This window comes from Enhydra lutris, unplaced genomic scaffold (assembly GCF_002288905.1).
Source record: "Enhydra lutris kenyoni isolate GAN:26980312 unplaced genomic scaffold, ASM228890v2 scaffoldscaffold2, whole genome shotgun sequence".
NCBI lineage: Eukaryota > Metazoa > Chordata > Mammalia > Carnivora > Mustelidae > Enhydra > Enhydra lutris.
In genome coordinates this window covers 82,856,348-82,879,546 of record NW_019154086.1, presented here as the reverse complement: position 1 = coordinate 82,879,546, position 23,199 = coordinate 82,856,348, and the positions used below count along the sequence as shown (strand labels likewise).

The following is a 23,199-nucleotide window of genomic DNA, read 5'->3' as shown; positions in this document are numbered from 1 at the left end:
ACTTTAAAATGGTGAATTAACAGTAACTATTGTCTAAAATACATAATTAAAATACAGGTGAACTATATCATTACATATCTCTTTGTAGGGCACTAAAGCCTGAATTTACTAAATAATTTTTTAAACACACAGAACCCATTTTAATTCCAGAGCATTAATTTTTCCCATATAAATTAGGTTACAAAACAATACAATTTATCCAAATAAAAACATGTTGTTAATTATTGCAATCGAACAAGTACAAAAATTGTTGAACACAAACACTACTCAAACTTTTTTTTTGGATTTAGTATAATTATTATTATCACTAATAAAAATCTTTATTATCAAACTATCCTTATGAATATCAAAATATGTTTGATAAATATATAATATACATGTTGCCCTTCTACATGTATGAATTGTTAATGAATATGATCTTAAAGTATTGTTTAAAGTATCTTAACTTGGGTGCCTGAGTGGCTCAGTGGGGTAAGCCTCTGCCTTCGGCTCAGGTCATGATCTCAGAGTCCTGGGATCGAGTCCCGCATCAGGCTCTCTGCTCAGCAGGGAACCTGCTTCCTCCTCTCTCTCTGCCTGCCTCTCTGCCTACTTGTGATCTCTGTCTGTCAAATAAATAAATAAAATCTTAAAAAAATAATAAAATAAAGTATCTTAACTATATTCTCTTTTCTCTGGAGCTTGAAACATTTTGGAGACATAATGAGAAATATCACACGAAAATTTGGGATGTATGCATTCAGGGACTATTATCTGAATATTTTGCTGATAAAAGTTATATAATGATCTTATGTCTGTTTTCAGTTCCTTGAAGGTGTATTTGTTGACTAAGACTGGAGAAGCATTTCCCATAATGGACTCACAAAGTAAGGGAAGGTCTTGCTTAGAAAAAGAATTTAACTGGATACTAATAATGTCTTTTAAAATAGTTACACAAAAGCCAGATTAAAAAAACAGAGCTCTCTAAATCCCAGTGCATTAAGGGTATCTTGATCATCTAAAGTAAAACTAAAGGAGTTTTGAAAGGCGAGATCTAAAGGGTAAGCATTTAGATGTTCTATTCAAGTCTATAACATTTTCTAAAAACTCTAGCAATGATCAGAATGCAAGTATTATAAGAAATAACACAGAAACACAATATAATCTCAGATATATATTTCTATTGGTACACACTTCATTTATAAGGGATTATACTTTCAGAGAATAAACAATAACTCTGTTTTTCCTTCTGATCTTCAGTTTCTTATCTACCAAAAATAAGAGTTGGTCATCTATACCATCTATACGAGTAGGTCATCTATACCATCTTCCTTGATTCTCTATATTTGTATTCAAATGTTAACTTAACTTTTTCCCCCACAGGGAATAAGTATTCTTAAATATAAATGTGTCAAAAGGTAGAAAAGTATTAATATCATAACCTGAAAGGAAACTGTATCAAAAAATACATATCCTTTTATAAAAACATTTAAACTTCTTTTGCCTGCACCACATTTCAATTTGGGAAGAAAGGAAAAAGGAAGGAAGGAAGGTAGGAAGAAAGGAGGGAAGGAATGTAGGAGAGAGGAAGGGAGGGAGGGAGGAAAGGAATGAGGGAGGATGAGTGGAGAAAAAGAAAAGTAGCCTGCTGCTGTGATTACAGCTTTTGTTCATCTCACTTACATAGTTCAAGATTTTCACTAAGAATCAAGGCAATAAGAGAAAGTACAGTAAGTTTGTGATCAATTAAATGTGAAGAGAAATATAGACTTGAGTTTTAAATAAATGTTTTAAAAAATATGAGTGGCTACTTCTGGCATAGTTTTAAATGTTTACGTTCATTTTTTTAGCTACTTAAATTTTATGCTCATGTTGGACATCTTTGGCATTCTGTCTCACCCTAAGTACTCCATGGACCTATGCGTGTGATCAACCCATCTTGATTCCTGGAGACTGAGTCCATTTTAATAATCTGATTAAGTTGAAAAATCTGTCTTTAAATTCCTTTCTATGTCTATAATTGCATAACTACCTGTGGATCGATATACTCAAGTTCTAGGTGAATGTTAGAGACAACAGTAGAGATTATGAAGCTGATTATATAGTTCAATTTTGAACATAAATTATATCAAAATATCAATCATCCTAGAAAACATTATAGATACATATATACATAGTTATGTCTACAGTTTCACCATTCATTTTATGTAAAGTGTATTAGAGATCTAAACTTCATTTGTCTTTCCAACCAATCCCTATGCAATACTCAACTGTACTTATAATACACAGAACAGATTCTTCCAAGGATATGAGACTTTCTGGCTACCTCTTGAATGTTTACTAAAAATAAGAGAAGCCTGATTTGTATTGAAATACATTACGCACCTAACAATTTAATCATTAGTCAAGAGATCCTTCTTGAGGTGATTGCAAATGAACTGCATTTGGTATCCGTGTAAATAACTAAACCATCAACTACCACAGGATGACATACACAGGTTTTCTTCCCAGACGGCACTACAGTAGCCAAAGTAATAACGTATGAGGCACATATGTCTATTTCTCTACCTATATCTTTACCAAAAGTAGAATACATTTCTAAGAATTAGAATCAGTTTAAAACCATATCTTACACTACCAGTTGAAAGTATATCTCCAAACAAAGACAAATGAAAAATACCCCTGCTATTCTTTCCACAGAAATGTACTTGCCTTCAGTATATTTGAAAGCAACAGAGGATAAATCAATTTCAATGAAAATGTTCAACAGAACTACTTCAAATCCCAAGTAGAAGGGTTTAACAACTATGTGCAAATCCCAAAGTAGCATGAATAACCAGCTACGATGAAAATAAAAAAAATAAAAATAAAAATCATATCAAATAGGTAGAGGACTGTATTCATACAAAGAGCTAGACATTTTGCTCAAGTAAAGCCTGGGATAGGGGTTTGACTTCTTATTACCACTCTCCAGGCAAAAGATCCCACCGCACCCTTCCTGCTGTCAAGAGCCCAGAGCCCCATGTACTTACTGGCTACCTCCAGCGAAGCGTTATGGCTCACGGCCTCTCCGAGGTAATTCCTTGCTACACAGACGTAGACCCCTTCATCAGGCCTACTTTTTCGTCCATGTACTATACGTAAGAAAAATAAAGATCCACTCGGCAGCAACATTCGGTGTGAGCGAGGGTCATCTTTGTCTGTCTCCACTCTCTCCCCCCCTTTGTACCATTCGATAGTGGGTGTGGGGCGGCCTTCGGCTTTACAGTTCAAAGTGGCAGGTTCTCCTTTTGACACAATTAGGTCGGAAGGGTGTTCAACAATGCGAGGTGGAAAATCTTCCTGACGAAGACGGGAGCCTGCAGAAGAAGTGGCAAAATAGTTTCATGTTATCATATGGAAACAACTAGAAATCTTATCGCAAAAGCTTAGCTGTAAGTACTACTACGTAAACAGGGCATAACAGTGACCTTGTATTTACTCCAGACCCCATCTACTAATTAGTCCTACTGGTGTCCACCTCAACCACACCATGCAATTCTTGAATTGCTTTTGACCCTCCACCTAGAAAATATTCTTGCTTTAACTTTGTACAAATCCTGTCCGCTCTTCAAATGCCTTGTGCACAAAGCCTGTCAGAAGTCATTACCCTGTCTGTGTTTACCACATCCGTGACTATTTTTTGCAGAGGAATGAGTGAGAGAATTGTAGAGTGTTACAGATAATAGCACAACTTCTTGGAATCTTATTTGCAAACTAACATCAGCCAACACTTTAAAAAAAACCTACTCGGTAGACCAGTGAACATCATATTCAAATTTATGATGAAACTGCTCTCTATATAAATTTTTCTATCTTCCTAAATAATAAAAGTGTGTGTGTGTATACACATTCCCAGAATTTGAATTAATAAATTAATGTCATTAGTTGCCAATAGTGATATGTTAATATTTAATATACTTCAAGGATGAAATGTTATATAATTGAGTTTAAATAATTAAATATAATATAGAGTGAAAAAGGACATTGGGGAAGGGCCTGCGTTCTGTATTACATAGTAAGTGAGGTCCTGAGTGTTTGTGTCATTTCAATATTTCCTGTGTCTATACCTTATTTTTTTCCAATGAGATTATAACTTCTAAAACAGGGATCAAGATTCATCTTTTATAATATTCCTACCATTCTGCTGCTGTGGATAAATTTAACATGTAAATTTCTTAAAGATTTCTCCAATGCAACAGCCCAAGGCTTAATTTAATTGAGCCCCCAACCTTGTTCTTATCTAGCCATCCAATCTCAATGAATAATGCAAAGTAGAAACCAGGCTTCCTTGACACCTCCCCATCTCTGTCCTCCTCAAATCAATCTCCTCATCTCCATCTCTACAGCCAGCTACCAACCCAGGTCAAACTACTATCAATTCCCACCGGGATTTAGGAAATCTCTTAAACCGCTTCACTTCAGTGTAGCCAGAAGAAGGCTTTGAAATGCAAATACAATCTGGGTTCTCCCCTACTTCGGTGGCTCTTAAAATATACTCCTGGCTCTTAAGATAAAGTCCTTAGCAAGATCTACAAGAGTGTGTTCATTCCCCTGTCTAGCTCTCCGGACTCTTCCCATTCCGCTTCTTTCTCTGCTTTCTTCATCTCACCTTGCGCTAGTTCCAATTACAACACGCTTCCTCCTGCCACAGGCCTACAGCGGCCACAGGGGCTTGTGCTCCAAATGATCTCACTCTAGTTAACATCCACTTTCCTTTCAAATCTCTGCCCTCCCTGATCTTTCAAAGAAAGTTAAGTGCTCCATTTATAAACCTAAATAGCCCTACGCAGCTACATTTTGGTAAGAATGATCAGAATTGCAATTTCAATTTTTTTGTTTGATGCTTAGAATCCTGTTTTTCCCATTGCTCTGAAAGATCTATGGGTCTGATTTTGCTCATGGTTGCTTCTCTTATGCTTGGCAGAGTGTGAGCATGCTGTAGGCGTCAATAAATATTTGTTGAAAAAAATGAATGAAGTTCTAATGGGGAAGATCTATTTGAGTATAGTGATCTGAAACTTAATCACATATTCTATAGAAAGACATTAAAAGATTTTATTTTTAAATGATAATCAATGTGCATTCTCTTCAACCTTTCCTAGACTGTAAGCTCTGCATGGACTGATTTATAAATTTCTAATTTGTAACTACTACAATTAACATTTTTTCTTAATGAATGAAATAAACAGATGAATGGTAAAATTTAAAGAGCATTCAGTTATATCGACCATGAAGTAAAGAAAACTGTCATCTGAAATCTTAAGTAATAGTTTTACAATCTGAAATATTGAGAAACAGCTTTAATTCAATGCAGGGTATACAACATACTATAAAGTCTTTAAATGAAACCAACCAGTAAAGGAGGAAGAAATAAACTGGCAACATGGGGAAAAAATAACTGAGAAACTCATACTTTCTCACAAAGGCTATACTGAAGTCAAATGAAATTTAAATTAGATTTTAGATTACTCAATCACAAATGTTATAGAATTTCAAAGAATAAAATATATATGGCCAGCCTTGACTTTGGCTGTAATTACCAAAGGTGGACGCTAATGACAAACAACTACGAGGTAATAGCTATTTAATTAAAGCAGTCATTATTTTAAATTCTGAAAGTCCGTTTCAGATAGGAAATAGGGATGCACAGTTTGCTATGGGAAAAAAAAAAGAAAGGACATTTAAGATAGCCTGAACAAGGGAGAGTAGGCATCCTGAGACATAAAATTTGAGATGAGTCTTGAAAACTGAGTCAAGAATAAAAGAAAGGAGATGATTTCACTAGAGGCACAACTGCCAAAGAATATGGTACACTTGTGGGACCTGGGGAGTTGGTATGGCCTGAGTAGAAGGTATGTGTCAGAGATTAGAAAGTATGTGCCTGAAGAATTACTCAGAAGCAATAATGGGATGAACGTCGTACATCAAGTCAAAATTCTAGAACTTACCTGAAAGCAACAGAATATTGAAATATCTTAAGTGAGGCATGGGCAGAGTCATGCTTGATTTTTTGTTTGTTTGTTTGTTTGTTTTGTTGTTGTTTTTGTTTTTTAAAGATTTTATTTATTTGACAGACAAGAGATCACACGTAGGCAGAGAAGCAGGCTGAGACACAGAGAAGGGGAAGAAGGCTCCCTGCTGAGCAGAGAGCCTGATGTATGGCTGGATCCCAGACCCCAATCATGACTTGAGCTGAAGGTAGAGGCTTTAACCCACTGAGCCACCCAGGCGCCCCTGCAAGATACCATTTTGATTCAACTCCAGTTCTCTTGGTATTTTTTCCTTAGTGCATGCCCCTGAGAAAATTAAACCCACTGAGCTACTCAGGTGCCCCCATGCTTGGCTTTAAAGAGCTCACCATTGGTATGACACTGGACTCTAATGCAGGCTAAATTAGGAGGTAAATTGGTTGAGAAACTTTTGTACTCTTTAAACAATAAATTCTGAAAACTTGGGACCTTGCCAGACAGAAAATAGAGGAAAGAATCTGGAGATTTAGTTATAAAATCAACAGGATCTGACCACTGGCAATATGGGATGAAAACGAAACGGAAAATGCACAGGATGGACAAGAAGAACAAGGCAGAGGATTCCAAGTTTGCGATCTGAGCAGGGGGTGAATGACAGTCCCAATGAAGGTGCAAAATCAAAGAGTGAAATTTGTTAAGAGGAAGGACAGAGGAGATGATTTATTCAGTCTGAGACATGGAGGGCTTGAGGTACTTCTTGATTTTTCCAAGTGGAGATGACAAGTTGCCAACTGAATATCCAAGTTTAACCTCAGAAAAAAATCTCAGCTGGAGCCATAGATGAGAATCGAGCTGGAGACTGAAACCATGGGAAAGAATAAAACTGTCCAGGGAGTGTATAGAGGAAGTAATGGCCAATTACAGAACCTGGAGATCACCCAGACGCCATTAACATACAGTGGAGCTCAAGACTCTCTATATTCCTAACCAGCAGTTCCCTATAGCTGCACCAGAGCTAGCATGACTTTTGGGAATGGAAAACTCAGGCCTAAGCTTTCACCAGAATGTTTGTACAGCAGTATTCCGTAAAAGAATTTCAGCAATAAAAATGGCATCTACACTACTAAAGGCTAAATTGTCATGCTACGTGAAATACTCTTTCCTCAGATAGCTAATGCGTAATTGCTCAAAAAAGGAGTTGCAGTTCTCAGGGTCTTTTGTCTTGCTAAAAGCACGCTATGAAACGCCAACAGAAAGGTACTCTATGCAGCCTTTCTCAAACTTATTTGGCTACTGAACTCTTCAGTTTTCTTTTTCCAGGATATCCCGCTGAACTTTGCTTCTGAGGAACACACTTCCAGAGAAGATACACTGTTAGCATATAATGATCTGAAGAAATGAATAGGGTTAGCAAAAAAAAAAAAAAAAAAGTTATTTGAATATAGAGCTTGTGCATTTGAAAATCCTAACAAAAAACACAGAAATCTCAAATTCCTCATACTGTGTAACTTTCAGAAAAGGAAATGTCCAATTCCGGAGTGGTATTTATAATGAGTAATTGGTTAACCTCCCCAATAAAAATTATAAATGGCAATCACCGTCTTCAGAAACACTATAATAAATTATTCTTTATTATCAAGTCTAAGCAGAAAGGAAAGAGAAAGAGAAAACTAACATTAATTATCCATCATCCCCTTCATCACAACAACATCATTATGAGGTGGGTGTTGTTATATCTGGTGTCCATATGGGGGAAGTGAGACTCTTAGCTGTCATTCAGCGGGAAGGTGGCAGAGCTCGGATTCAACCCGAGTCCAATTCAAAACCTTTCATTGAAACCCACAGTGAAACATGCTTTGTCTGTTCTTCTTTCCAATGCTTGAAGTGTTCATTTTGACTGCTTATCTTTAAATTATGGATTATAAAAACAAGAAGCAGTCAAACCTAGTGGCATCTGTTGTTCCTTCCCTATGCATACAGAGAAAACATGACTGTTAAACCGCATGATTTCATACTCCTTTTACTTGGTAAAGAATTTGATAATGAACGAAAGGAGGTATAAAGCTTGTCTTATACTGTGTCATCTTCTCTAATTACGAACTTGAATTTTTTAGTAAATAGCTTATAATATCAGTTTTTAATACTGAGAACCTCAATTCCTACACAACTCTTTATGCAATTAAAATTCAGGATCACTGGGGCACCTGGCTGGCTCAGATGGTGGAACATGAGACTCTTGATCTCAGGGTTGAGTTCCAGCCCCATGTTGGGTGTAGAGATTACTTACAATAAAAACATAGGGCGCCTGCATGGCTCAGTTGGTTAAGCAACTGCCTTTGCCTTAGGTCATAATTGTGGAGTCCCACATCGGGCTCCCTGCTCGGTGGGGAGTCTATTTCTCCCTCTGATTCTCCCCCTTCTCATGCGCTCTCTCTCTCTCAAATTAATTAATTAATTAATTAATTAATTAATTTTTTAAAAAAATAAAAACAAAACAAAAAAAATCTATAAAAAATTCAGTATCACTGGTTCCCGAAGTTTTTCCACAATCATACTTTGAAGAAAAAGTCTCTCATCTTCTATCAATAATTGTTGATGCACTTTCTCAAAGGGAAATTTGAGCTATGCCAAGATCATATAGGGAACAGCACCCATGACTCTCCGAAGAGTATAGATTACATATAGTCCTCCTCCCTAGAGCAGGGGGTGTTCGTCTCCTCTGGGTCACATAGCTTCTCTCTCTAATATTGACTCACTCATAAAAAGCCTTCTCTCTTCCATCATAAATTCTGAGTTTCTGTAAGCCACCTGACAACCACCATTCTGGTTACAACGGTTTGTTTTTATGTACTAATTTTTATGTTATAAGATGTCAGGTTTTTACTACACTTGGTAAGACCAACTTCTTGGTTTCAACCAAACTCTGCATGGGAAACAGAAAAGTAACAAATAAGAGAGGGTCCAAGAAGAAAGCGATGGGCAGAGTGAGGCTTTAATAGGGAACAAGGATGATAACAGCAGCTGTCCTCAGCACGAATCCTGGTAGAACTTTGGGAAGAGAAGACAGTTGACTTTATGCACGGTCAGCATCAAAAAAAGGGGCAGGGCGAATTCCTTCAACAACCGCCCGGTTAGAAGATAAAACACAAACATGAGTGACTGAATTATCTAAATATTTACACACCCGCAGCTGGAAAAAGATATACACGTAAGTGCTAAGTATGTCAAGGAAATATATCAAAGTCACGTGAGATTTATAATGAGGAAACCAAACTCCTAGTTGGCTGCAAACTATCCCCCCCTTAAAAACACCACTTTTATAGGCACACAAGCAACCAACCATTAAGAGACAGATCTTGGTAATATTCTATTGAGGTATACAAAACATACATGTATATAATTTTATTCTTTCGTCATATATATGATTCAACTCTTTTTCTTCCCCCTATCATGGCAGTAACGTTGGTCTCAGGGTTTTGTTTATGTTTTCAAGTCTGTTTCTTAGTAGATTGAGCGAAACAGTATTTACTTTATTAACAAAGCCTTATTTTGATCTCAATTTCTCTTTCATATTCTTTGGCAGGTTAAAATTAGAAAACATTAAACGATTAAAATATCCATTTGTCTCATATATCATATGAAAACAACTTGCAGCACAGAAATGCTTGTAAAATTACTAAAAGCACGAGAGTAGCAAGTTCAGAGAGGAGTTGACAGATGCACAATGAATATTAATAGACAACTGGTGACATCTGTCCTAGGTGGGGGGTGGGGAGGTATATCTGCCTTACCCACAAACCTGTATTTGTAAAAGAACACCTATTTTCTTAAAAGAACCTTGCCTCTTAACCTTTTTATTTAAGCTCCATTTACATTTTAAGGAGCATACAGCCTCCAATATTAACATAAACCCTACCAGGGGCACCAATCCTGTAATTTTCCTGTCAGAACTTCATCCTACAAGGAGATATTTGTTAAAAATAAGAAGACAGCCTCCGTTAATTACTCACTGCGTAGAGAGTAGACTTAAATACCCTCTACTGAATCACACACATTTCCCAAATACTCACACATTATCAGAATAAGTATAAAAACAGACCATACCACAGGAAAACACATAGCTTCACCTGAACTTATACAGAGTAGAGGAACACAAGGGAAACAGAACACTTTAAAACAACTATGTGATTAATGAATCGTGCCATTTTCTTTAGGTACTTTGTTTCAGCCTAATTTCCTACCATTATAATTCCCCCTAAAGATGGGAGGAGGGGTTCTTAGCCAAAATTTAGAATAATCCCCAAAAGTAGTTGAGGGTCAATGATAGTATCTGTTATCATCTCAAATGGTTATCAAAACTGTCTAGATGGAATTCTAAAAGTGAATCCCTGGGGTTTTTGTAATATTCCTATAGAATCTAATATCATCTGGCTGTGTCCCAAAAGGTACGAGGAAGACTGACAGTAGAATAAGAGAAATTTTAAAAGCAATATTGCTTGCTCTCCCCACTCCACCCCCATTTTTAATAATATGGAGTCTAACTAGAATAGACTTTTCTGTCATGGGACCCAAATATTGCAGAAGCTACTAAGGCATTAGCAGCAGGAATTGCCTCAGCAGACTCAAACCAGGCAGGACTTCATTCAGAGCTGTACCTAAATGGGTTGTAGGGTTGAAGCTGGTTAGCTGAGTTCATGCTTCCTTTTGCCCTTGAGGTAAAATTTCCAATCAATATAGGAGAATTCTACCTTCTGTAGAATGTCAAACAAAAATATTTGTGTATCTTAAAATCCAAATTTTCTCACTCTCCTATTCATTGGTTTACCTCTAGAGTGAACATATATTGTATTAAGAGTTGTGCTAAGCATTAGCAACACAAAGAAATACGAAATAAAATCCTTGATCTGAACTGCCTTAAGTTCACCAAGAAGAAACAGCATAGGTGAGAGGAAAAGAAAACAAAAAGACTAATGTAGCACTTGGGGGAAAGTTTGTCCAATCTAGAGAATGGATTCAGTGTGCCTGCATTCAAATCCAAGCTCTGCTACTTGTTAGCTGTATAAACTCGGGTAAATTCCTTAACTTCTCTGAATGTTCATTTCTTCATCTATAAAATGAGTATAAAAATAATATCTATATTTTATAGGTTATCATAATCCCTGGCACATAAAATATTACAATGGCCCCTGATTGGAACCATTGATGTAGTAGCTGGAAGTTGGCATAAGCACCATTGTTTAATTTTATTATTTTCCTCTCCAACTTCTCCTGGAATTATATTAGGATCCCTACTAACTACAAATCAGTTATTGGAGTTTTTTTGTTTTGTTTTGTTTTTCTGAATTTGTAAGAAAGTTATAAACTAAGCAAGAATCTAGTCTTCGTTGAGAATTCAACTTAAATTTATTTTCCATTTACACAGTTCTTGGCAAAATCTGGCACAATTCCAGCAAAACATCTATCAAAAGAGAAGAAAAACAAAATAAAACAAAACTAGAGCTCTGAGCCTACTCAACTTCTTGTTTTACTAAGAATCATCAGTGAGTGAGTCTCTCCAAAGCCATCTGTAATAAAGCAGCTTTGTTCCTTGTGGAAAATATCCCATACATATCCATTGATTAAATGTAGTACTTTCAAAATCTGAAAGACACACCAATGCATTTTAAAATATTACTGCATGAATCGTCTTATTATCTTTCTCTCCCTTTCCATAACAAATATAAAAATTCTGTGGGTTCGTCCTATTGATCAAGTTTGTAATTGTGCCGAATTACATTTCAAGACAACTTTCTATAGATACACTAAGGTACTAAAATTCACAAATAATCCTTTATTTCCTAATGCCTATCTTAATAGACCCTAAGGACTGAACATATAATAACTTATTTATAACTTATTTCAGCTACTAGAACCAATTTTCACAGACGATGAATTCTGAACAATATTTTGCACTGTGAAAAACAGTATTTTGGTGGTCCTGTGAATTTTTTTTTATTGCTAGGGGAACAAATTTCATCCTAATATTGGATTTTTGACATTAGGACAAATTACATGAATTGCAATCAACATTAATCTACATCTCCCTTTTTAAATATATAATATGGAAATTGCAGATGGTTATAAATCTGAGCCAACTATAAACCTCAATATAGAGAACATAGATTTCCTTATTGAAATTACAACTCAACAGTACTCTTGTAACTGTAAAAAACAAAACAAAACAAAACCAAAAACCAAAAACAAAAAAACCTTGCTTACCAAATTTCCTCTATCCTGAATTTAAATTTTCAAAGGAAAAAAAATTCATCCTGAAATTAATCTTAATTTTGTGTTTAAAATCACATTTTTAGGGACGCCTGGGTGGCTCAGTTGGTTGGGCAGCTGCCTTCGGCTCGGGTCATGATCCCAGCGTCCTGGGATCGAGTCCCACATCGGGCTCCTTGCTCATCGGGGAGCCTGCTTCTCCCTATGCCTCTGCCTGCCATTCTGTCTGCCTGTGCTTGCTCTCTCTCCCTCTCTCTCTCTCTGATAAATAAATAAATAAAATCTTTAAAAAAATAAATAAATAAATAAATAAAATCACATTTTTAAGTCATAAATCAAAAGTATATAAAAACAAATAGGGATACAATATAATTTGATAACCACATGAAGTTTTTTAAATTATTACGTAAAGTACTATTTATCAATCATTTCTCTAAAGACTTGCATTAGATTTTTATAGAATCTGCACATTATAGATATAATTTACTGCACAAATAACCTAAATCAATTAAAGTACTAAACATTAGGATTTGACTTTACATCTTAAATTAGTTAGTCATACTTAAACTATATTTGGAGAACCCTTGATTCTAGATGAGTTATTAATGTCTTTGAGATGGAGTATAGAATTGTAATTTTAAGGATAATTATCTAAAGACAATTACACTTTTGGAAAACAAAATACTTAAAATAGCCTTTTAAAGGATTACTGAGAAATCCCTGTAGGAATGCAGTCAACTTCACTTATTTTTAAACTTAGTACTTCTGACATGAACAGGATCTTCTACAGAACTTGTGTATATGTTGGCAAATTGTCATTTTTACCTCCCCTGTACTTACCCTGTTTCTCTCTCATTGTATCTTGGATTTAGGTCTTATAGACTCTACAGGGCGCCCTAACAATGGATAAGGAAGGGCTGACTCTATCACCTGACTTACAAGATATGGAGACTTACAAGGTATTCCAAATGCTAACTTAAAATTTACTCAGTGGTCTCTCTTTTCTAAGGGGACAAGTAAATAATTCATTAGTGCAAAACAAAGCAATATGTGTGGTTGATCTAATGGAAAAATCTACCATACATGAAATATCAACCTATACAACTTTTGATGCCAAAAGATAAGAAATTTAAAAAAAAAGACAAAACCCCTCCTAACTCTAAAAAGCATCCCTTTTTTTTTCCCTGTCTATCTCTGATTCGGGATTTGTTGCTTCCTCTGTTTCTTTCCTTCTGAAAGTAAGTTTCGCTTGTTTTTTTTCTTTTCTTATTCTTTTTGGAATAGAGTTATAATGTCACTTTTCCTGAAATTTTAAATTTCTCTTTAATTGTGACCATATAATGTCTGTATGCATTTATCATTCTGTATGTTAATACAACTTAAAAGAGAAATATACCTTCAGTCATTATTTTGATGGTGGTTTAATTTCAAAGGGAAGGAGTAATAGTTAATTTTGCTTAGAAAGCACTTATAATACTTAAATACTTAGTTTAGTTACTAAGTAGTTACACAACTACTGAAATGATTATACATCTCCAGTGCCTACAATAGCCCCTGACACTTAGGTGCTTGATAAACATTTGTTGAATGAATGAACAGATAATGGAAAGAAATAAAATGATGGGAGAATTCATGTATATTTATAAATCATTTGGAACACAGGATGGGCAAACACCCATGCTTGGAGGCAGTCAGCATAGCCTTGAGTTCAAGAGACAGTAAGATTGATCCTTACTTCTGCTTCTAGGGAGCAGACACACACAAGGAGCTCAGAGAGTCCAGGCCTCCTGGATGGCATCGGGAGACACAGACTCTAGGTCCACTCAAAGTCAATTAATTCTAAGGCCACTGAAACCTTGAGAATATCATGTGTACTGGTTAACAGAGATGTAACCTATACCATTCTAGTAGAAGAAAAACTAAGGGGAAAAGATAGGGAGAAAGAGAGCTAGAAAAAAAAATCAAAAAACTAAAATCTTAATGTTGATTTCTCAGGGACCATGGAAAAATGGGTGTGGTTTTTTTTCCTTCTAAGTCTCTCTAGTCTGGTGTTATTTTCATAATAAAATATTTTTGTTTTAAAAGTTTGAAAGCCAACCAAAATTTGGGGGGAAATATGGAGGAAATATGGGGCACCTGGGTGGCTCAGTGGGTTAAAGCCTCTGCCTTTGGCTCAGGTCATGATCCCAGGGTCTTGGAATGGAGCCCAGCATTGGGCTCTCTGCTCTGTGGGGAGCCTGCTTCCTCCTCCTCTCTCTCTCTGCCTGCCTGTCTGCCTACTTGTGATCTCTCTCTCTGTCAAATAAATAAATAAAATCTTTAAAAAAAATAAGGAGAAAATAAAAATCAGAAAATAAAATTCTGGCTAACTCTTCAGTATTCATTTACTTACTCAACAAATATGTTCTAATCATTCACATTGTACCAGGTCTGTTTTAGATACAGGTGATACAAGAGTACAGACACAAACAGTGGTAGCTCTCTCTCTGTCTCTCTCTCTCTGGCTGTCTCTCTCTTCAGTTAGTAAAGATGCAAAGTTAATGTGAGTGATAGACAACACTGTGCACTTGAACAAGTATGTGTACTGACAAACCTCTTAGACAACATTAAACTACTTTTGTGGGCACACAGAAACACAGTACACAAACTGGAAAGATTTGCACATGCAAAATGGCATGCAACATAGAATGTGTGGAAGCAAACATCTTTGATCAAAAACAAACTTTCCTGGAAAAGTGAAAATGTGTACGACATTAAATGAAGAGTGGCCATAAACCCTGAGCTCATAGCTGCTCCATCAGGCCCTGTGTGATCTGCAGGAGTTCAGAGACTGGAAATGGATTTAAACCAATGAACGGCTTTCAGTTGTCTCTTCTCTTTCAAAAGCAAAAAGACTCAATTATTTTATTTATCTTCCATAACATTACAACAAGGTAATACTTGGTCTATGGTGCCCAGGGAAAGCACGTTATTTAAACCTTAAATTTTTCACTTCACATTTGACCATTCTTAGAAATTCTGAGGCCCTCTATTAATATTAAATTAACCTCTAGTTACATTATCAAAATATGTTTATATTTTTCCTACTCTGGCTGTAATAACTGGTGGACATCTTAATAAAACGGGTGTTGCCTTAGCTTTCTGCTAGCACTGAAACAAGAACCGAGAGAGGGGCCCATGAAGTAGAAGTTTGGTTTTTGTTTGGTTGATTTTTTATTAATTCAAGAACTGTATCTATGGGGCACCTGGGTGGCTCAGTCAGGGAAGTATCTGCCTTCAGTTCGGGTCATGAGCCCAGGATCCTGGGACTAAGTCCCAAGCCGGGCTCCCTGCTCACTGGGGAGTCTGCTTTTCCCATTCCTTCTGCTTCTCCCCCTCCCCTACCCCTGACCCGGATCATGATCTCTCTCAAATAAACAAAACTTTTTTTTTTTTTTTTAAAGAACTATATTTATATACTACGGTTTTTTGAGAAAGGTGAGAGTAATTTTCCTTTGAAAAAGTATTTTATGTACTACATGTATGCATAAAATTGCATGTAGGTGTTTTCAGAGGCAAATATAGGCTCATCAAAATAAATCTTCTTGAAATATCAGGCACAGGCATGACAAACTGGAATAATAATCCATTCAAGGGGCACTGGGGTAGCTCAGTGGGTTAAGCATCTGCCTTAAGCTGAGGTCATGATACTAGAGTATGGGGACTGAGTCCTGCATCAGGCTCCCTGCTCAGTGGAGAGCCCGCGTCTCCCTCTGCACCTCGCCCCGCTTATGTTCTCCCTCTCTCAAATAAATAAATCTTTTAAAAAAATAACCCATTCAATAGGTAACCTTTAAACACTTTTTTTAAATATGAAAAACAACTGAAAGCAATGTCTCTAAACATGTGATCCTTCTCTACATATTTATGAGGTTTCTCTAGTTTCAAAGAATTCTTTATTTCTCTGCTTTATAAAGACCAGGCATGAGGTTAAAATTATAGTTAAGTGGTCCCTGACCTATTCAATCATATTCTTTGAGTATAAGGATTTGTAACTGGTACTTTACAGGCACACCATGTGATTTTAATGCACACTACACTTTGAGAACTACTGAAGTAGAGAACTATTGGGATTCCTATCTCTCACGATGAGTATTTTGAAATTGTACCCTTTCTTAAATATTCCAAACACCGCTAATACCAGCAGTTATATGGCACTTACTAAGCATCACACATTTTTCTAAACGTTTTAAATACATTAAGTCACTAAATACTTACCTAAAGAAAATAAATGAGTAACTGTAATATTATGATTAACCTCCTCTTACAGGTGACGAAATTGAAAGACAGCAAAGAGGTAATTCACCTGAGTTCACATACCTAATTTATGAGAGATGTGGGCCATGGTCTCAGGTAATTTGACTCCAGAGTTTATGTTTATATCCTGCTCTCTCAAACATATTTAAAAAATTAAAAATAAACATAACTAACGTATACTTGCAAGAATGTGTTATTCAGGGGCACCTGGGTGGGACAGTGGGTTGAGCTTCTGCCTTTGGCTCAGGTCATGATCTCAAGGTCTTGGGATCAAGGCCCGCATTGGGCTCCCTGCTCAGCAGAGAGCCTGCTTCCCACTCTCTCTCTCTGCCTGCCTCTCTGCCTGCTTGTGATCTCTGCCTATCAAATAAATAAATAAAATCTAAAAAAAAAAAAAAAGAATATGCTATTCAAAGAGAATAGGAAATACAATGCTATTCATATACTCTCCCATTGTAAAATGAATCGAGAAATAAGAAAATTTCAAATTCTACTCTAGGAGTAGGAAGCATAACTTAGCTTAACTTGAGCTACTGTCCCAACTTTACTCAACTGATAACTTACATTATAAACAAGCACCTCAAAATTAGCAGAAAAATATGTTATGGCTTCCTTCTATGAATTACTTTTAGAAATAAAAATACATAAAATTATTACAAATCAAAACAGGTAGCAAGAAATGTCTTACAAAAATGTGGAAAGTGTGAAGTAAAATAAAATAATTAAACATTTATTTATACTTCTATATACTTACAGAGAATACCAAGGCTAGGATTTTAACATCTTTCTTCCAGTGTTATTCTATCAATTTTTACACATGAAATATACTATGACTACTTTTTACTTATTTTAAACACTTTGCCCTTTCACCAATAAGTTATGAAAAATATATTTTTAAATGCATAAACAATATATCTTACACATGTGTTACAAGTAACTGAACTTCCTTGTAGAAGTTTATTTATTCCCAAATTTTAAGGATTATTAAAAGCTCAAGTTCAGCATCATTACTTTCAGTATATATCCTTATCCATGTATTAAATTATTTCTTTAATGTAACACTTTAGTCATGGAATTTGGGGACCATCTGCTTAAAAAATTTTAAGAATTGATACATATATTCAAAAATAAATTGTTCTAAAGATGTCTTTTTAAAAAAATTGCAATAATTTCAAAACAGTTTTGACACCTTGTTAAAAATGATAAATTTCATTTTTTTTTTTCATTTGTAACTTAAAGTTCTTTGTCACTTGGATATCACTGTCCTACTAAAATACTTTAAATTTTTCTATAATCCTTTAAGGTATAAATTTGGAAATTTTAGATATGAATATGCCATTAAATATCTGATTTTTCTTTAATGTCATATTCTCAGTTATATTACCTTTTAAATTATGTTTAATTGTACTTTCAATTTGGTTCACACTGATTAAAACTTCCTAAAATACTGATGGTTAGTGAAATCCCCCATTTTCATTTTGAATTATTTTCCTTAAGGGATTTTAAACTAACACATACCTTTAAACATTTGTTAATCCTCAAAATAACTTTAATGCTGTTCATAAAAAATTTTCAAATTTTAATTTTTATTTATCCATTAGCCCAACAACTTAATGTTTATACATATAAAATAGAAGCATAAATAATTCTAAATTTTGATGTGTTAGATAATCAGATATACAGCATCAGTTTAGGACCAAGTCCCAAATACTTCTTTCCAACAGGTATCCTCAGTGTGAAAACAGTAATATCTCTTTCTTTGAACACAACTTCCCAACGAAAGTATATGGAAAAACCCACGTATTTCTAGTTTATTGATATAAACAAAAATTAGTAAAATGAAATTAATTCATTCTTTTTTTTTTTTTAAAGATTTTATCCATTTATTTGACAGAGAGCGAGAGATCACAGGTAGGCAGAGAGGCAGGCGGGGGGGCGGGGATTCATTCTTTTTAAATACAGAAATCCTCTCTTGGGTTGACTAGCTCAACCTGGTTTAACTGTGACCTTCCCAAATTTACTAATGAAAATCCGCCCTCAATCATTTCCAGGTAAATTAGGGCATTCGACACCTTTTTCCTTAAAAAGGCAGATTAAAAACAAAAATCTTACCCAAACATAGTGACTGGTTGGAAAATCACTAATCAAATGAAATAAAAAGTATATTCAAATTGTTCTAAGATACAAACTTTCCTTTTCTTTTTTTTAAGACAGAATGCATTACATTGTAGATAAACATCATGGACAGAAAAAGAGTCAGCTCCTGGTCAACTCATTAGACAAATAAGAAAAAAGCTGGCTGTGAGATAAAGTATGTGAAGGAAAGGAATTGGCTTATTACTGTCAGATTTGATGTTTTTAGTTTTAATACAAATATAGAATAATCTACCCAATGTGGGAATACAGACAGAAATCCAACGCAAAGAGGAAACCTTCCTCTACCTGTTTGTATTCTTTACCTGGTTTAATTCTAAAACCACAAGAATGGGGGCATGTGGGTGGCTGAGTCCGTAAGATTCTGCCTTTGGCTCAGGTCAGGGTCCTGGGATTGAGCCAGGCATGGGGCTCCCTGCTTAGCAGGAAGTCTGCTTCTCCCTCTCCCACTCCCCCTGCTTGTATTCCCTCTCTTGCTGTCTGTCAAATAAATAAAACCTTTAAAAAAAATAAAAATAAATAAATAAAACCACAAGAATGATGACTAGTAAATGGCAGAGGTCCAGAAGAAAATAATCCAAAAGGATGCACAAAAGCAAAATTATTTCCAGTCAATGAATGCTTACTGAGCAATTACTCTGTACTAGGCCTAAGACTGTAGATCAAGCTGGAAACAGACAGTATATACTGAGCTCATGAGTGCAAAGAGAAGCAACAACATGAAATCAGCCTCAAAGGTATATTACAGATGTGCTACAAGTTTTGTAAATTCACCTATGTCTTCAGGAAGTGACACATAGCGTCTAAAGACCTCTCAAGGATACCATGTAAAGCAACAGATTTGTGCCAATATACTAGTTGATATTTAATACACAGAAAACACAGCATTTCAATAAAGGTAAATTTCTGGATGTTCTTGTCACGCATGGACTTTGAGTGACTACGATGTATCAGTGTAGGTCCATCAGTTGTAACAAATGTACCAATCTGGTGGAAAATATTGATAATGGGGGAATCTATGTGTTTGTAGAAGCAGAAAGTATATGAGAAATCTCTGCAACTTCCCTTCAATTTGGCCTTGAACATAAAACTGCTCTAAAAAAAAAATATATGGGGTGCCTGGGTAGCTCAGTTGGTTGGGTGTCTGCTTTCGGCTCAGGTCATGACCTCAGAGTCCTGGGGCTGAGCCTCACATCAGGAGCCCCTCCGAGCAGTGGGGATCCTGCTTCTCCTCCGTCTGCTCATGCTCTCTTACTCACTTTCTCTTACAAATAAATAAACAAAATCTTTATTAAAAATATACATACATATTTGTATGTATATATAAAAAGTCTTCATTTTAGAAGTTATCTAATCATAAATGTAACGCTCTTAAAAATGTCTGCAAATGCAAATAAATATATATATATACATATCTATCTGTATACAGATATGCATATATAAATTTTAAATGATTACTTTGACTTGCATAACTAAAATGAGGTTATAGAATAAGAAAAGTAAAGGAATAAATAATAATAAAGAAAATACTCAAGGAATAAATTATTTTTCCCGGCTTTTCTCTTCATAAACTTTTCTCTTGGCAGAGTGTGAGAAGACTATAATTTCTAGTGTTTTGCTTTTGTTTCACTCTAACCATTGCAATGCACTCTGTGTTCACATGCATAACCGAAATGGAGCTCATGCCAATTCCTAGGGTTTCCATTTCTCTTCATAAAACTTTTCTTCCGTGCTACACACAACACCATCTTGACTATAATCTACAGCAAGCCCCTTTGGGAGTTATAACCATCATACACATATGAACAGTACTCTCATGGCCTTTGAGATTAAAGATGTTCATGTCTCTTTGCAAACCTTACACCCAAAAAAAGAGTATGAAAATCCTACAGAACAATAAGAGTTGCAGATTTTGCATATGAAAAAGATTTTGAAAAGAAAAAGATGAATCAAAATGATTAAGGAGCATGAGTTGCATAGGAGACGGTCAAAGTGACACCACCACCTTGTACAACATACAGAATCTTTACTTGGTTTGACTTCGTTCTCGATGGTTTCTTAGCTCTGCTGCTGTGTTGAAGAGTTTAGTAAAAACCAAATGGTACTTTCTCAGAAAGCCTCAAAAGGACAGGGCTAAGATCTTTATAATTATCTCATTAATCTTGAATGTCCGAATAGAACAATAGCTAAGAGGTATTAAGTGAACTCATTAGCTGCATTAATTCTCACAGCCCCCAAAATATCCCTAAGTGGGCGTTCTTAGCATCCATGATTTATAGATGAGGAAACTGAGGCACAGAAATTAAGTAATCACCCAAAATTTAACAGGTACTATCTGATAAAGATTCAGATCCACATAGCTCCAAAAATTGGACATTTAGCCACTAAACTGTGCTTTAAACAGTACAATTGTCCAAGAATTTGCCTCGTATAAGAATAAACATCATAAACACAAAGATTTATTTTTTAACTCTCAAGTTAATGTAAGAAAAACTAGAAAAAAATACTTTGGAGGAACCTGGGTGGGTTAGTCAATGAAGGGGCGGACTATTGATTTTGGCTTGGGTCATGATCTCAGGGTCCTGGGACAGAGCCCAGAATCAGGCTCTGTGCTCGGCGGGGAGTCTGCTTGAAATTCTCTCTCTCCCCTTCCTTCTTTCCCTCCCCCTGCTCGAGTTCTGTCTGTCTCTCTAAAATAAATAAATAAATCTTAAAAAAAAAAAAAAACTTTGGTTCCACATAGCAGTTGGGAGAAAAGAATAGATTGGATTCATATCAGAATACTTGGGCTTTTCTCCTAGGCTCATAAATTTCTACCTCTCCATTCTCGGTTATTGGGTCAGTTTCTTCATCCATAAAATGAGGTTAATATACCATGTTAAAGCTAGAATAAGAACAGATAAATCTGTCAACCCTCCCATCTTCCAAACAAAGGAAAACTAGTCAACAGATTGAAAATATTTGATTAAGGTTGACAATAAATTAAAGATCCCTGGTAGCCAGAACACAGCCCTGTTCTTTGGAATCCCGTTAACACAAGGGTAGAAGTAAAACCTTTTGTAAAAGAAGACCAAAGAAGAGGTGTTCTTAGCCTGTTCAGGATGCACTTCAAAAGTGTACGTGAATTTTTGGAGGCAGATGCAAATTTCTCTGACCATGCACGGGGAGACAAAAAAAAAAAAAAAAAAGCACGGCATTAGAAGAGGTTCTGATCTTCACAAGAAATAGAAGGATAATGATCTTTGCTTTGTTTTAGATAAACGAAGAAAAGCTCAGAGGGGTAAATGTCTTTTAAATAATTCACAGAAAGATATTTACACATACCTCACCTTTGTATAATATCATATCACACTGCACAGGATCTCCCAAATAATTCATAGAGAGCTGAGGCTCCAATTCTCTGCTAGACTCCAGAGACAGCAGTCCCTGCTTACTGTTGCCATGAACCCCGCCTGCTTCTCTGACTTCTCATTTTAAATCTCTTTTCACACCTACTCTCCACTTGATGCTGGACTGAGCACAGGCTGCGTGAAGTAACACCTGCCATCATCATTCCCCTGCAGAAGCAGGAAGTTCGAGTTATTTTCTGGTGAGAAGTATTTTAGCAGACGTTAATTCCAGGGAACAGCAATAGCGGGCCCTTCAGTACTGAGCCCTTGGCATCCTCCAGACATTTACTGGGAAAGGTGAACAAGTGATCTCCTCATACCTTAGGTCTACAACTACCTTGCAACGTTGGCAAAGGAACCCCGTCCTTCTAAACCTTACAATCTAGGAGTCCAAGGCCTAGAAAGATTAGTGTTTTTCAAGATGGGAGGGGCTTGCATATGTTGAAAACTCAGACTCAGGGCACCTGGGTGGCTCAGTTGGTTAAGCATCTGCCTTCGGCTCAGGTCATGATCCTGGGTTCCTGGGATCGAGCCCCGAATCAAGCTCCTTGCTCAGTGGGGAGCCTGATTCTCCCTCTCCCTCTGCCTGCTGCTCCCCCTGCTTGTGCTCTCTTTCTCTGTCAAACAAATAAATAAAATCTTAAAAAAAAGAAAAGAGAGAGAAAAGCAAAGCTCAGACTCCATGAAGTACGTGATGAAGTACCAAATGCAAAATACGTACAGTAAATGCCGAAGTAAGAGCAAGAGGTTAAGTAAAGCAGGCAGTTGGCTTTCTCAGAGATGATCTTTCGGTTGGATATGGACGGCTGGATAGGATTTGGGGTTGGTCAGAGATTCTCTGCTCCTCAAATTATTTGGGAGTTTTGTGTTTATGAATATATTTGCATTTATCTACTAACAAGACCCAGCCACAGAAAAGACCCTCATATTCTTGAAGAGGGACACTAATGAAAACATTTTTTTAAATAAACAACAAAATAACAGGGGTATGGATTTTTTAGGGTTGCTATCACAAAGTATCAAAAGCAGAGTAGCTTTAAAAAACAGAAATGTGGGGGCGCGTGGGTGGCTCAGTGGGTTAAAGCCTCTGCCTTTGGCTCAGGTCA

The 23,199-nt window shown here is 36.0% G+C and overlaps 1 protein-coding gene across 4 annotated transcripts in view; it reads right to left on the bottom strand.

Moving 5' to 3' along the window:
* The window catches only part of LOC111148375 (roundabout guidance receptor 1), a 417,477-nt gene that overhangs the window by 339,693 nt on the left and 54,585 nt on the right, over positions 1-23,199 (bottom strand). For all 4 annotated transcript variants that reach the window (XM_022504899.1, XM_022504908.1, XM_022504882.1 and 1 more), the window contains exon 2: positions 3,012-3,338. In XM_022504899.1, the coding sequence (XP_022360607.1) occupies positions 3,012-3,338 (327 nt within the window). The remainder of the gene's footprint in view (positions 1-3,011; positions 3,339-23,199) is intronic.